Consider the following 16,038-nt stretch of genomic DNA (forward strand, 5'->3'; position numbering starts at 1 on the left):
ACCGGACTCTCAGTGTGTGTGTGTGTGTGTGTGTGTGTGTGTGCGCGCGGGGAGGAGGAGGAGCCCGGGCTGAGATAACAGGCTGCTGCCTCGGCTCTGTTATCTTCCGCTCCCCGCCGTCTGAGCTGCGGATCTCCTCCGGACCTTTACCAGGATTTATTCATTTCCCATTAAAACTTCACTAAACGCCGAAGCGCTCCTCCCATGGTGTCCCCGGGAGACTCTCCGGCATTCACTCGACTTCACGGAAACTATCGGCGACCGTTTTGGGGGGTCTTGAAAAAATCATGGAAACGTGGTTTTTGAATCACGTCCTCGGTTTGTCTCTTCTGGTCCTCCATCTGGGTCTGCCGGGGCCCCTCCGGGCTGGGACCCCCAGTAACAACAGCACGAATGCGGCAACTCCAGCACTGGATGACTCGGTGGCCACGGATGAAGTCAGAAGCATGGAAAACAGTGCAACTTCAAATTCATACTCCAGCGAGACTTTAACACCATCACAGAGAAACCTCCTGCTCAGGCACGCTGCAGAAACTCACGCTGCTACTGCTGGAAACTTCGGTAAGAGCTCCGAGTGTGAGGCCTGCAGTGGCAAGTGCTGCACAATGATTGAAAAGATCTCCTTTTCATTTCGGCCTGTTGAGGTGAGGTAACATAAAAGCATCGATAAAAGTTCATTTGAGATCCTCCAACATTATTTTGTAAGTTAGTGGTCTTCTATTATTAATAAGTATGATTTTAAAAGAAAAATGTCTAAACACAAAGTTTCCATTTCGGTTATTTGTGACTGTGTTGTGTATTGTTTTATTTTTGAAATGAAATAATAACACGTGCTTAGACTCATCGTGTATGTGTGCCAGATTTAGCCAGGTGTGCAGTATTCCAACTATATGCCTCACTATAACTGTCCCAAAGCCTATTTTATAATCCCTTACTGAAATGGCTCTTGTAGATCTGTTTTTGACCATCAAAACTTTTACACACATGCAAGTTAGATGCCTTTCCCACTTTAAGAAATGGTATTTGGTAAATGGTAAATGGCCTGTATTTGTATAGCGCTTTACTTAGTTCCTATGGACCCCAAAGCGCTGTACACTACATTCAGTCATCCACCCATTCACACACACATTCACACACTTATATTTATATGTATTTTGTGAAATTGTTTTTAGAAAGGCACTAGAATTAATTTTCTTAAGCTGCTTTGCCAACTGCAAACAGTATAGAGCTGAAGCAATGTATATGCATTGACTGGTGTTATAACGGTTTAAAAAACAAAAACAATTTTACCACATTTACTGTCATTTCAAGTTGAGAACCACTGGGTCGAAACCCAAGGATCCTGAGATTAGTGTTATCAGGATTGAGGCCCTAAAGCTAATAGTTTGGGGGGGGTGAGTTTGGAACATTTCTGGTTAAAACTGTGGTAACTATATATGAAGACTGATGTAGATTAAGCTCCCAATCTAACTCATCAGCTAAGCTGTGCTTTAAAAAGAAGGTCATATTCCACTCCTGGAGCTCCTTCACGACTTCAAGTCTCACCACTGTAGGTAAACAGAGTATTTACCATGAACTGTTACAGCTTTAAAAATTGACGAGGTTATCAGAACAGATGCATTCACTCAATGCTTAGTAAACACTGGAGAATCTACTGACAAGGTTATCACTCATCACATCTTATCTGCTTTCGAACTTGACGTAATACTACAGGTGCCGGCTTCCTGTTTAGCAGGAGGTGTTGAAAGCCGTGATATTTGTTCATCGGCTTATACCCACCTGGACCCGAGCATCCAATAGTTAAACTGTTGTATGAGACTCATTTATACTGCAGTATAAAACAATCATAAACATGCAATTCGTCTGGACAGGAATGAGAGCAAGAGAGGTGGAGTGTGATTCTTGTTGCTTGGCAGAGATGTTACTAATACAGAGGAACCTGCAGTTGAAGTATTTAGAGCATTTGGTGCAAGAGGAGGAGGGAATCCACATCCTAAGCACTCCATGACTACCTTCAGAAGTTTGGATGAAAGAACTGGGTTTTGGGTCTGATTTCCTGTGCACAAAGCCAAATATCATCCATCGTACTAGAAGAAAAGCATGCCTCATAAAATTCCTGAACTATTGCCATACTGACTCAAAGCAATAAAAGATAGAGAAAGGGCTTTAACTTCTGATATTTCTACTTTGCAGCACCGATAACACTCTTATCCCTTAAATGAAGGGTTTAGGCATAACGCTGCTGTGCTGGAAGAACATTTCTTCTCTACCACAGCTGGTTTAAGCTACACTCCTGCCAGCGGGAAGAAGGAGGGTTTTGATGCTAGGGCATATGCAAAAATAATATTTAATATCAAGTTACATAACACAGCTAGTATCAGGCATAATAATGTACCATAAAATATGACTACGTCGTTTTATTTTGATAGTTTTGCTGCTAAAGTAGCAGCATTTTATTTTTAAAGCCCTTAAACTTCAACAAACTTTCAGCTTTACTACTAGAAATGCAACTTTTGCTTAATTACTATATAAACTACAATATACAGTGTACAAAGTAAGAATCAGCAAATACACACTATGTAATAAACACTTAAAAGATTTGTCTCCATGGTAATAGGATATCTCAAATGTTGCACTACAGCGCACATGCTTCTTTGAATTTAAGAGATATTTTTAATCATTATGTTGATAAAATTCTGGATTCTTAAAGTTGAACACAGTTCAATTTTTCAGTATAAATAAAGTTTAGGATTTTCATAGATGCTGCAAAGGAAAGATTAGGCTGAAATGATTCACTTTCCTCACTTAATGTTTATTCAGTGACCCTAGCAAGATCATCTTGGCTGCCCTCTTTGGCCTGCATAATGAGTATAAGCCAGTCTATTCAAAGCACTGCTGTGGTGTCATCTGAGGGTCTTTAAAATGCAAAATGCATTGCATTTGCTTGAATTAATATGCAAGCCATAGAGCTTCTGAAGTGGAACAGATGTTAAAAGACTGCAGTTACAACTGTGTTAACAGTTAAGAGATAGATAGTAGCTGAGGATCTGGGAGTGTCTGTCACTTGCTGCCAACACCACGTTCCTGTCTGAGTTTTGTTGCCCAGACGGTATCCAGAGAGAGAAAATGAAATAATAAGAGAGACAGACACATGCAGAGGAAGTGAGAGAGAAAAATAGAGTCTGGTGGCCCAGTTCTCCCCCTAGACTCCCAGTGGACTGGCTGTTTAGCTGTTGAACCCTCCCTTTTATTGGTTCTGGATGTTGTCTGCTGGTGGCACTGACACTCATCTGAAGAGTGGTGTTGTTCCAGTCCAGGACACCAGCCAGATAAGCTGTAAGACAGCACTGCACCAAGATAGGCAAAAAAGACCTCTCTCACTCTTTATCCCTATCTGTCTCATGCACACATTTGATGCTTAAGTACTTCTGATGCTTTAACTCTTCTATCCATCTTTGGGATACAAGTTGTGCAACTCTAAGCTTTTCAGAATCAAAACATTCTCAAATAGGGGGGAAAAAAACCTACCTGCTCCCAAAATAGGCAGTCCTTTGAGTGTATTTTCTGCAAGGGAAACAAAGGTTTAACCACTGCCAACCAGCAGGCAAAGTCAGTGACAAACATGGAAACCCAGTTCAGCCGTCATCTTATCAAGCAGTTGGTGCTAAAAATAATTTTAAGCCCCTGTGTGTTGGATGTGTAAATAGATAACTGAATGCTGAAATGTTTGACATGTGTTGAACATTAATTATTTACATGTGGCCAGAGGTGCTGGACAAGCTCAGATTATCTTGGATGTTTGGAAACTGTAACCTTGGGAGAATTATTCAAGCTGGAGACTTTGCTGGATGTCATCCCGCTTGCTCTCTGCTGTTGGTTTCTTTCTATCTCTACTGTCAGCTGTAAAAAGGACATGCCTGGGAAAAAAGTGTTTAAAACAACAGTCACTACTTTAAAAGTCATTCTCTTCCCCTTTAGTGGTAGTGTTTGGGGAGTTTTTATGACTTAACAGTTTTCACACGGACTAAAAAAGACTCTGAATATGAGCACACACCCAGATCCACCGTGACAGCTTTCTGCCAGTTCCTTGTGCTCACTCAGCTTTAGGAAGGAAATGGCTGATTCCCAACAGAGACAGTCCCCACCATATTTAGGACTTCAAGCCATTGTTAGAGTAGACAAGCTGGCTGCCAGTTGTTCTCCACCCAAAATCATTGCCCATGCTGCAAGTGAAATTCTGACAGCATTTTGTCACTGACTATAGACTGTACAGGCGAGACGGGGATAACACCCTCTGGTGGAGATAAAGTACAACATATAGGCGAGTACAGCAAGAGGGACACTCTTTTGAGTCTATTAATGAAGGATGCTGGTATATATTTTTAAAAAAAAGATTGCCTTTAAATTTTTAGGTGGCTGCAGCAGTGCAAAGCCAAAATACATGAAGTTACCAGATGTATATAGTAGAAAAGGAGAAAGCCAGTGCATATTCATTTCTCCAAGAGGTGGCGTATATACCCCTACCAGATCATTTAAAACAGGGATGTCAAACTTATTTTACATGGTGGGCCATATACAGCCCAGAAATTTCAATAGTTGTTGGTGAAAAAAGAACTTTTTGTCATTTTGTTGTCCTAATTTTAACTCTAATAATTAATTACTTTGTTGTTGTATATTGGCCATGGGATAGGTCTAAAGACCAAGGTTTATGCCAAATTGAAGTCATTCTGGCCCCCAGGCCTTATATTTGACACCCCTGATTTAAAGTAACATTTTAACATGCCTTAATTGGACCTCTTTAATGATAGAAAATCTTTAAAAATGTTCATAACTGATTCAAAAGTGTATGATTTTATATTGGTGAATATTTACTAATGTGATTTTTTTTTCTCTATTTCTAGGCACAGACCAGACACAGTCCATTACAGAAACAAGCAGTGGGTCTATAGAGACTGCAAATCCACTGTCTACTGAGCCACTTACCTCCAACTTTGTAACTGCCACTGAGGCCAGCAGCATCAGCAACAGCGACAGCAACAGCAGGGACTGGAAGGACAGCAGCAGCAGCATCAGCAACAGCGACAGCAACAGCAGGGACTGGAAGGACATGACTTACACAGACAAGATGCCAGGTATCTCTTATGTTGTGTCAGAGGAGGATAGGACCCAGGTGTTTACAGAGAAGGGCCACATACTCCAAGACAACCCAGACACTACTCTCCAAATGGGGGATGCCACAGCCTCCCACACAGACGTCCTCACCGACAGCACCTACACCACCACCAGCCGAGCTGGGGAGAGGACCTTGCTGTCTGTTACCTCCTCCTCCAGCAACAGCACCTCATCTGCCTTTACAGAAGACTCCAACTCCCGTCAGCCTCCTTCCACTTGGGGTATTTCTCCTAAGTCGACAGAGACTGAGAACTACACCCACAGTGCCCCGTCCACAGGGATTACTGGAAGGGACGTGACCGACTCGTTCAAAGGAGTATTTTCAGAGACTGGGAGCCCAGGGAGTTCCAGTGGAACCCAGAGTTTTACTGGACATCCCAACGCCACCCAACAACAGCACACGTCGACATCAGAGGAGCCGTCCGACTCAACGTCATCTGTCAGGGTGACAGAGCCCAGCACTGACCAATCTCAAGTGTCATTTTCCTCTACACCTCCTTTCACCTCACCTGCAGGAGGTCCTACCAACATTTCAGGAACAGAGCAGGGCTTGGGCTCTAGTTCTGGAGCTTCTACAGAGTTTTCAACTGGAGACCACAGTTCCAGCACTCAGAGTGGCACTGAGGGGCTTTCATCCCAGACCAGAGAGGGAAATGTCGACTTGGGTCTGACTGCAGTGCCCTCTACTGTCAGTAGTAGTACGTCTGAAACAAATCAGTCTCTGACAGATATGCCACCACTGGGTACTAACGTCTTCCTCACCACCTCACCTGCCACTGTTACAGAAAGGTATGCTAAAAAAAAAAAAAAGAATATTGATGAATACTAATAATAATTTGAAGTTTTTAAAGTCTATACCTTTAAAGAAGGCTTTAAGTGTCTGGAACATTCACAAGCTTGCATCAGTGGCTCTAGTGCCCCCTGCTGGCATGTCAGCCTTCACGTCTGTGAATCCATTTTTGCTTAACTCTGGATTTTTCCAGATATTAACCATTACCTGTCTGTGAGGATCAGTAGAAGCAGAACTTGATGTCATTCAGGTTTATTTTTTCTCTTCGTCAGATCTCAGATATCAGAAGAAAACCCTACCATATCCACTGCTTTCAGCACCACCACCACCACAACTTCCACCGAGGCTATTACCACACCTCCTCTAGTTCCAACTTCATCCGCAAGGTTGACTAGCGCCATGACTAGCTCTCCTCTACAGTCCCCTACCAGTGCCACTGTCCTATACAGTTCGTCCTCCACGGTAGCCTCCACCCTGGCAGCGCAACCGACCCAACGTGCGCCACCCAGGCACACGGAGGGCCCCGTGACTGGGATGTCTGACCCCACTAATGTCACCACACTGCAGATCGAAACGAGCACGGGAACTCACAGAGACACCACAGCTCACAGCCAGTCCATCACTACAACCTACACCCACAGTACCCCAACCAAGAGTACGGAAGCTCTGCACACCACTAGGAATCAGACAGACAGAGGTCCTACAGAGCTGGTGGTCACAACACTGCCCCCCGATTTTCAGCACACCAGTCCATCACCACCACCACCACCTCCAAGTGAGTTAGTCAGCTTCTTTCTCTTCAAATGACGGGACTTATTATTCAGTTTTCAGAGCAGAAATGTGTGTTTATCTTGTTCTTGTATGAATTGCTCTTCATATTTGCATGTTTTCTTCTTAACTATAACTAATAGAGGATTGTGCAATAACATCAGGTCAAATGGAAGAACATTTACCTCAGCTTTACATGATCTTATTACAATATTATTACTATTGAGAATGAACAACAACGATTAAGCGTATTACAGGTTCTAATATTCCCCAAACACTGTGCTCCCTGATCATGAACGTGACTAATAATCTGAGTAGATGACATTAGCTGATTTCTTGCATATTGCAATAAAGCAAAAAAGAGTTCAACCTTAATTTATTGACAGATTAATTTACTGAAAAGCAGTCTTTACTTTTCTGCGGGGCAGTTAGAGGATTGCAGCCGTCCTAAGCAATAAAATAAAAGGTACCACTGACATAATAATGATGAATACACATAACTTGGACTCTTCTTCACAATGAGATGCTGTTAAACAGATTTGTTCTCTCTTGTCTCAAGAATTTGCTGATGAATTTTCAAGTGATGCACTTGTGTGAAATGCTTTTAACGTGCAGCTCCCAGTGAATGGGTCTGGTATTCTGCACTTCTGATTGGATGAACTCACTACTTGGAACAATGAATCTTTTACAGAAGCAGAAAAATCTGGAAATTAGTTGTAGAAGTCTCAAAAAATCATCTATCAAATATAACAGACTTTGCATAACAGAGTTAAAACTGCACATAGGAGGATGGATGACAGGTCAGAGTGAAACCGCATGTCCTAAAAGGTCAAACCGTAGCTTTTTTAAGGATGCTATTTTCCCTGATTAATGCTAACACACCCTCTATCCACTTGTAAATTTTAGGAAACCCCTGTGTGCCTAACCCTTGTAACAATGAAGGGATGTGTATGGGTGATGAACCGGATGAGTTCAGGTGTCGCTGTCAGCAAGGATGGGAGGGACGGACCTGCAACAAGGGTGAGCTTTTCTACTCTTCTACCCAACAGTTTAAAAACAATATTGGTACTATGTGTGTTTTTCCATGTTTTGTCTTTCAAAATACAAAATGCATGAAATGTTGCATCAACCCCTTTGTTGTGTGATAAGGGTGTAAAAGTTTGGTGAAATCCTTCCCAAATATAATATTGTTACACCTGTGTGTTTAGATATTGATGAGTGTAAGCAAAAGCAAGAACCCTGCCCCAAAGGCTCCACGTGCGTTAACACGAATGGCTCATTCAGCTGTGAATGCCTGCTGGGCTTTGACCTTGAAGATGGACGCACATGTAGCCGAGGTAATACCGATGTAAAGAAAAAGGACATTAGAGTTTGTTTTTTTTCCAGTCAAAGTTATTTTCTCAGAGGCCTTTTATTTTTTTAATTCACACTTTTTTCCCCTTAATAGCTAAGACGTTTCTCGGCTCTCTGAGTGCCGACGAATCACTACGTAATTCTGATATCCAGATCATCATCAAGCTGGTGAGAGGCAGTTCGCGTCACTGCATATTCTGTGCTTCACTAAGCTTACGTGCATTATATCTTATACATGCTCCTGTTTTTGTCTTTCCTGCAGCTCAGTGTTTCACTCTCTGACTACCCAGGTTACAGGCACTCAACAGTGACCAAGCAGTACGTTTTTGCATTGAATTTCTGTACATTTTCTGTATTGTTTGATATATATTTAAAAAATGCAATTAAAGAAAGTGGTTGTAATTATTGTTAGTAACCTCAGAAAAAACTAATCTTTCAATTACAATCCTATAAGGTAATGTTTCCAATGCAGGTCTACTTGTTTCTTAGTTTTTCATCATTCAACTTCAAAGATCTGCAATTTTTTTTGCATTTCTTCTTCTTCTTTTGATAATGCTAAAACTTAACTAGTTAAAAGGGATCTCTCTTATCTATTAGAACCTTGTTTTCTTGTTATTTACAACACCAACAAATTCTCCATATTGACCTCAGATCTCCTCCCCATAGAGAGAAGGTTGGTATCATGGTTGTTAACACGTTTTCCATCTCCGCTAATGTGACAACCGCTGAGGTCAAGAACAGAATCCAGATGTCTCTCAAAAACTGCAGCTCTGCATTAGCCCACTGCCAGGTGGTCCTGAAATACAAGCTCACTTACAACGGTGAGTGTGATAGCCGGAAATCTCAGTGGAAATCATTAACTGGGTTTGTTTTAATTGATTAAATCGTTTTTCCAACTGCTCTTATTGTAAATTTTATTTAGGGCAGTCTCATTTCAACCACCAGAGGGCAGAATTAAGCCATAAAAACATTTAATGAACTGTGGCGTGATATATTTGTAAAAAGCTTTGCATGTTTACTAACCAGAAATTTCAAAGCATCATGTAACTGCTGCATTTCACAACATGACACTACCGGTAATCGTATAATCATATCACAGGACACTGATGCTGTGCCTCTAAATGCTAAAATATACTGTACAAGCTCTGCATGTCAAAATTATTCATTTTTTCAATGAAACAAAGGGGAACTATTAACAAAAAATTGTGTTTTATGATCAGATTTTTATAGCTGAGATTAATTCTGTCTGCACTGTGTTCCAGTGGAGAGTCTTTGTGCTGCTCAGAATATTCAGTGTGATGAAGAGCGCTCCAGCTGCACGGACACCAGTGGTATCGCGTACTGCCAGTGCCGTGAGGGATACTACAAACACAATCCTGACGATTTGTCCTGCTTAGGTAAGCTCTTCTTTATTTACATGTTGCCACATGTGCATTTTTGTTTGAGTCACCAACCTGAGAGAAGTCAAATTGAAAAGTTAAATCAAGGAAATAAATGCCTCAAAATGTCTCCAGTTTCCCCTAAAATTTGACTGCTACACGTTGTATGAGAATTTGACTGAGGAAGCCAAAAATGAATAAAACAGCACTGGCCAGGCCTTTGAAACCTATTTGCCAAACTGTGTTGTTTCAAGTCACTGAACAAAATGTCTTGTTTCAGAATGTGGAGATGGCTACAAACTAGAAAATGGCACCTGTGTCCCGTAAGTTTGCTTCCTTTTGTTTCTTGTCAGTACTGTTTTCTGAAAATAATTCAAGGCAACTGACGCTTCCATTTCTGTATTTCAGGTGCATGTTTGGTTTTGGAGGATTCAACTGTGGAAACTGTAAGTGAAGCCCACCAATCGTATTCATCTTAAATAGAATTTCTTATATCTTTAAATGTGCTAAATGTCTTAAGTGTAATTTTGTGTTATTTTTTTTAAGTGTAATAAGAATAATATTTAAGGTGTTTCTATTTGCAATTGCAGTTTACAAGCTGATTGCAGTGGTAGTGTCACCTGCAGGGGGCGCCCTGCTCCTCATCCTTATTATTGCTCTCATTGTCACTTGCTGCAAGTAAGTTTGCTTTATTGTTAATTCAAGAAAGTAAATGTAATGAATATTGCCTGATAATATTATTTAATATTATAAACCCAATCTGTATGTAAAAGATGGGCTTAATGTGGAAGTGCCTTAAAATAAGGCTCGTTTAATGATGAATAGGAGGCGAGGCCTCCTATTGCAAAAAGTCTGTAGAAGTCAAAAGGTCTTTCTGCTCAATTTATAACCTCAGCAGGTATATTCTTGATGAATTTATGGTGAAATTCACATGTGTCAAATCTTAAGTACAACATGATGTTTGCTGGCCCCATTTAGAGTTAGAAAAGAACAAAATTCAGGGAACACTAGATCCACATCTGACTCATGACATCTGAGTTAAAAAAGGAAAAAAATACTTAAGTAGAGACTTCCATCATGGTGGCTACATCCATCTTTTATATACAGGCTATATTTATAAACAAAAAAACCCATCAAGTTTAAGTTTTTTCAATGTGGAATCTTTCAGGAAAGACAAAAATGACATCAATAAGATCATCTTTAAAAGTGGAGACTTGCAGATGTCGCCGTACGCAGACTTCCCTAAAAATAACCGGATATCCATGGAGTGGGGGAGAGAGACAATAGAGATGCAAGAGAACGGCAGCACAAAAAACCTGCTACAGATGACTGATATCTACTACTCTGTAAGGGAACATGTCATTTCTCGCTTCTCACATGTCACTGTCTCTTGTTTAAGTTAAGGCTTAGTTTCTCTGTGTTTGGTTGATGATAAAGTCCTTTTTTTGTTTCCTCTGTTATTTCCCTCAGCCTGCCTTGCGTAACTCAGACCTGGACAGAAATGGCCTGTACCCCTTCCCGGGTCTCCCAGGCTCTCGCCATTCATGCATCTACCCAGCCCAGTGGAACCCATCTTTCATCAGTGATGATTCAAGGAGAAGAGACTACTTCTGAGTGGGCCACTGTGAACATGCAAACTATTAGAAACATACCATTTTTTTCATACTAACAGTTGGGATTAGTCAGGATGGGTTTTCTGTCACTGTGTGCAAACCCTATTTGACGATTTGCATTCAGGGCTGCACACTAAATATGTGTTTGTGTGTGTCTGCACATTATAAACGTACACATTTTTGCGAGCAAAATGTGTAAAGGTTTCAGTGTTTTTGCATGGCCCATTCACGTTAACACGTGCATTTTCCACCGTGCTGATGTTGTATTTAATGTGTTTTTCCTGCCTTACATACAGCCACCAATACTAATTTGCTGCAGTGTGTAGGTCGGTGATCCATTACAGTTAACATCGTGTCTGCCTCTCTTACTGCCAGAGTTATGTTGTTGCTGGCTGGTAATGCATTGCAGCTTTGCTTGAAAAAAAAAATGCTTAATGATAAATAAAAGCATTCATGATGTTCCCATTGTGCTCACCAGATATGGGGAAAAACACAATAAAAAAATAATGCTGCATCCTTTAAAGGGATAAACCACAAATAAAATGTAGCAAGCAGACATGCAAAAACACAGATAATGTAGTTTCTGTAAGTGAAAGTTTAACATGTGTGTTCCAATGCTGTGATCTTCTTACATAAAGTATTGATTCAACATGACAACAGCAAACCACTGAAGGGTGAACAAAGTTCTGCTTCATGCCAATAGAAACTTAGGGATGACTTTGTAGTCTGTTGCCAACATTTATTTATTCCTTGTATGTCCAAATCAATAACATGTAGCATAACATCTCGTACATACACACTGACTTTAGACCTGTGGCTTTAAATAAGTATGTGTGTGCATGTGTGTGTGTATGTGTGTGTTTGTTAAAGAATGAAAGTGTGTGAAGAATAATAATCTGTATACCAGGATCGTTACTGTCGTTAAATATTTGAATGTAAAGATGTATCATAATTAGCTATTTCTGTCGTGGATTATTTTTATTTGAATATTTTCTAACTTGGTGTTGATTCTGGCGTTTTAGTCAGATGAGCTTATTTAAATAAAAATGTTACAAAGCATTTTGTCTGGGACTCCATTCTTTAAACCTTTAAATCCTATATGTTTGGAATAAATGACACGCTTTATATTATCCAACTGTCATAGGTTAATTTCTGTTTCTTATGCTGCCAAAAAGTAATGATCATTGCATCGTTTTAGTACGATATTGTGCCACGAACCAAGAAGAACAAATGAACAATTTAACCTTGAAAGAAATGGGATGATTGGAAATTCAATACTAAAACAGTACATTTAACACTGGCTGGATATAGTCATGCATACCTTCATTTTTACCTTCAAGTCACTGTCCTGTTATTTGCACTAAGCTTTTTGATGCTTAGACCTTTATCATGTAAAACTCAGACGTTTACATACACTCATTATGGGTATAAATGTCTTGATACCTTAAGGTGAAGATCTAACAAGGAGAATTGTAGATTTACACAAGTTGGGGAAGGTGTCTTGGAGCCATTTCTAAACAACTGTAAATTCTAAGATAATCAGTTCAAACAACTGTACATAAATACGAGTGTTTTGAATGTGTCACCGCTTTGCCAAGGTCTGGTAGACTGTCAGCCTCAAATGATTTTCAGGAACCACCAATGCTTAACCCTGCCACGAAATGATGGAACACCAATGTCACTGTCCGCAGTAAGTGATTTTTCAATCGCCATGGACCAAAGAGGGGTGACCAAGAAAGTAACCCTTGCTCCAAAACTGACACTTTCAAATTTGACTGAAACTGCTTCTAAATTCAGATAAAAAGTGAGATTACTGTACTCAGCCCCAAAAATTGTGTCAAACCAGATATCTTGGATGACACGACCTTGGCCCCCAGTAACAATGTGAGGAATCCTGGAGTTATTTTTGACCAGAATACAGTTCAATGTGCATATTAAACAAATATGTAGGACTGCTTTCTTGCATTTGTGCAATATCTCCAAAATTAGAAACATCCTGAATCAGAGTGATGCTGAAAAACTGGTTCATGCATTTATTACTTCTAAGCTAGACTGCTATGGATCATTATTATCGGGCTGTTCTAAAAGCCTTCAGTTCATCCAAAATGTGTACAGACAGGGTACTGGAAAGAGAACATATTTCTCCCAGTTTGGGTTCCAGAGACAAAAATTTGCTCTACTTTTAATGTTAGGCTTAAGACTTTTCTTTTTGCTGAAGCGTATAGTTACAGTTGGATCAGGTTACCCTGAATCCACCCTTAGTTACGCTGCAGTAGACCGAGACTGCTTGGGTGAGTGAGTTTTTCCTCTTAATTCACCTTTTTCTTTCACTATGTGTTTATAAACCACTCTGCATTTATTCATTGGTTATTATTCATTCCTGGCTTTCTCCACAGTGCGTTTTTTTTTTTTTTTTACTGTCTTTCTCCAATCACCACCAAATGGTAACAGCAGATTGCTGCCCCTCTCTGAGCCTAGTTCTGCAGGAGTTTTCCTCCTGCTAAACTGAGTTTTTCCTTCCCACTGTCATCAAAGTGCTTGCTCAGAGAGGGTTATTTGATTTTTATCCAGCCTGAATTTTATGTAGCTTTAGTTGTTAATTGGATTCTTTTTACATTTTTTAAATAATTAATTAATTTATTAATTTCAGTAGTCATATTATGTTGTGGACGAAAGGTATGCAAAGCACAATTACTGGTTGCTCCCTTTAAGCCACTGGATACGACCATAAAAAAAAAACACTGATGGTATAGCTATCCATTGTAACCTGTCTGCATATTCTAATTTGCATACGGTGCAATTTTACCAATACATCTGAATTTAACCTCAAAATCAAAATTTTAGCTATATGAGCAGTTGAAAAACATGTAAATTCTGAGAATGTAATTTAGAACATCTTCTAAGAATGTATGAATCTGGTGCTTCTTATGAAGAAGGTCTAAAACAGAGACTGATCTGCTGCCTCCACTATGAATGTTTTCATTAAGATAATTTTTCTAATAATGATTAATGGACCTTTTTGCTGTTTTCAGCATTGCAAGAAATGTAACTGGTTTGTTTGCTTTGCATAGATTATAGAGAAAAGATCAAAAAGCTTCTCAGGCTTCAAGTAAAAAACTTGAGTTTCATAATAGCCTTGATTTTGGTGTTTGCTTGAAGATTTTCTGTTGCGTTTGGCAGTATCAGTTACAACCTCACAATTTGTCATGACATTTTTACCACCATCTCTGCGCAAGTTGCAAAGTACTATGTATACCATTGCAGTTTCCATACTTCGGCTGTTATTCCAGTGGTACTGCCATGCAAACACATAGGGAAAATAGCAGCAAATGGAAATTTCCCTCTCCTTTCAAAGGTCCAGCAGTTAGGTGAGTGTCACTGGCATCGCTAAAGGAGTCCTTTATGTGTTCTGTGCTGTGTGGTCTGTACATGTTTTTCTTAGCACATACTCATTTCTGGATGTCGTTGACTTACATATAGCTCGGAGCACATTTAACCTGGTAGCTTGTCAGGCTTAAATTGTGAACACTGTAAACAAACTGCTGTCAATCTTTACCATTTACATATATATATATTTAATGTTGAATTGTTGAATTTTCTAAATGTCTAAAAAACTGTGTATGAGGGTTTAGTTTAAATCTCAAATGTAAACAGAACTGTGTTTTGCAATGTTATGGTGAAATATTTGCTGAGAGGATATCTTTTCATATTTAAACTGACCTCTCTTTAGCATTTATAAGCAGCAAACTAAATGCGTTTAACACTCTAGCTGGTATACACAGGTATCTAGCATTTGTTAATGTATTTCTTTATGATAATTTTCTAGTGGGAACCTATAAAGTGAGGCTGTTTTTTTGAAATGAACAGCAATATAATAAGACTTGCTGTTAATAATATATATTTGTATTAGAGAAGTTATATTGTATGGGATCATTTTTAATGTCTTAAAAATGTTCTAGATGAAATATGTGCACCTTTATAATAATTGGATTTAATGTACAGCAGAAAAAATATGGTTGATGACAATTACAACATAAAAAGCCCAATATGTCATACAAAAGCATGAAGTAATGGTCCACTGGATCATACACTACCTGCAAGATTTTTCTTGAAATGACTGCGAGATTTTTCTGTCGTTCTCATTTCTATTGTGAGTGCTCACTTTTATTTCTGTGTCTGTGTTATGGTGATATCCAGTGGTACTACTGTACTCTACCTGTACAGACACATGTGGCATATGGCAGTGAATGCAGAGCTCCTTTCCTGCTCTTAATACACCAGCCAGGTGAGAGTCACCATTACTGGAATTGTACAGGGGCCCTTTATATATATCCTGTGCTAAATGGGTTATGTACATATTTCTTTCTCATCACCTTCAGCTTAAACCACTCAATTCATATGTTCATTTAACTGTCATTAACTTCTATGTGTTAGGCACCACGGTCAAACTGGTAGCTAGTCAGAGTGTATTTGGGCAAGCTGTAGACATCTGGGCAGGAATAGCTCAGTGGTGCAAAACACCTAAGGTCTGAGGGACAAGACTGATTTTGAAGAGCAGGGTTCTGGTGAGATGGACCAGATTCAAATAAAAAAAAATTTCTCTAAAATTTGAAGTGATGCAAGCTGCCTCTAAAGTTTAAATCCTACTGATATATTCAATCAATATTATTTTGGTTTTATGTAGGACATACTGTGCATTTTTATTTGTATTTTTTTAGATGAACTATGTTTGAAGTATATACCGTTTGTCACAATATGATATGTAAGTCTCATGCTATATATCATGCTCATGCAACAAAGAAACTTGAACAGATGATGTTTCAACACTGTTCTACACTGCTAAGTAAATTGTACGGAAGAGGATTAGGGCCACTGGGGGGAAAAAAAAGTGGGCACATGTTTTTTTTCTTCTTTTCCAGAATTCTGAGAAAAAAGTCAGAATTCTGAGATTAAAGTCAGAATT

At 39.5% G+C, this 16,038-nt stretch overlaps 1 protein-coding gene across 3 annotated transcripts; it reads left to right on the forward strand.

Annotated features, from left to right (window-relative positions):
- The first annotated feature begins 75 nt into the window (after positions 1-75).
- heg1 (heart development protein with EGF-like domains 1) lies at positions 76-12,134 on the forward strand. 3 transcript variants are annotated; one of them, XM_005451927.4, is made up of 14 exons: positions 76-561; positions 4,902-5,961; positions 6,235-6,737; positions 7,637-7,750; positions 7,939-8,067; positions 8,178-8,251; positions 8,346-8,401; positions 8,735-8,904; positions 9,346-9,480; positions 9,743-9,785; positions 9,871-9,908; positions 10,053-10,140; positions 10,631-10,808; positions 10,933-12,134. In XM_005451927.4, exons 1-14 carry the CDS (start codon positions 288-290, stop codon positions 11,074-11,076), a joined length of 3,006 nt encoding a protein of 1,001 aa, XP_005451984.1. In that variant the 5' UTR covers positions 76-287; the 3' UTR covers positions 11,077-12,134. The 3 variants fall into 3 exon arrangements, with proteins under 3 accessions (XP_005451984.1, XP_003445348.2, XP_019208885.1); XM_003445300.5 differs by having other exon boundaries at positions 77-561; positions 8,750-8,904; XM_019353340.2 differs by lacking the exon at positions 76-561 and adding an exon at positions 568-701.
- The last annotated feature ends 3,904 nt before the right edge of the window (positions 12,135-16,038 follow it).

The sequence above is a fragment of the Oreochromis niloticus genome, linkage group LG16 (genome assembly GCF_001858045.2).
Source record: "Oreochromis niloticus isolate F11D_XX linkage group LG16, O_niloticus_UMD_NMBU, whole genome shotgun sequence".
Taxonomy (NCBI): Eukaryota; Metazoa; Chordata; class Actinopteri; order Cichliformes; family Cichlidae; genus Oreochromis; species Oreochromis niloticus.

Bases quoted from the DNA above. Each gene is read 5' to 3' on its own strand.
- heg1 (XM_005451927.4), top strand. From the start codon at position 288: ATGGAAACGTGGTTTTTGAATCACGTCCTCGGTTTGTCTCTTCTGGTC. The intron at 8,068-8,177 runs GTAATACCGATG...TCCCCTTAATAG, and splicing joins TGGACGCACATGTAGCCGAG to CTAAGACGTTTCTCGGCTCT. The intron at 10,809-10,932 runs GTAAGGGAACAT...TATTTCCCTCAG, and splicing joins TGACTGATATCTACTACTCT to CCTGCCTTGCGTAACTCAGA.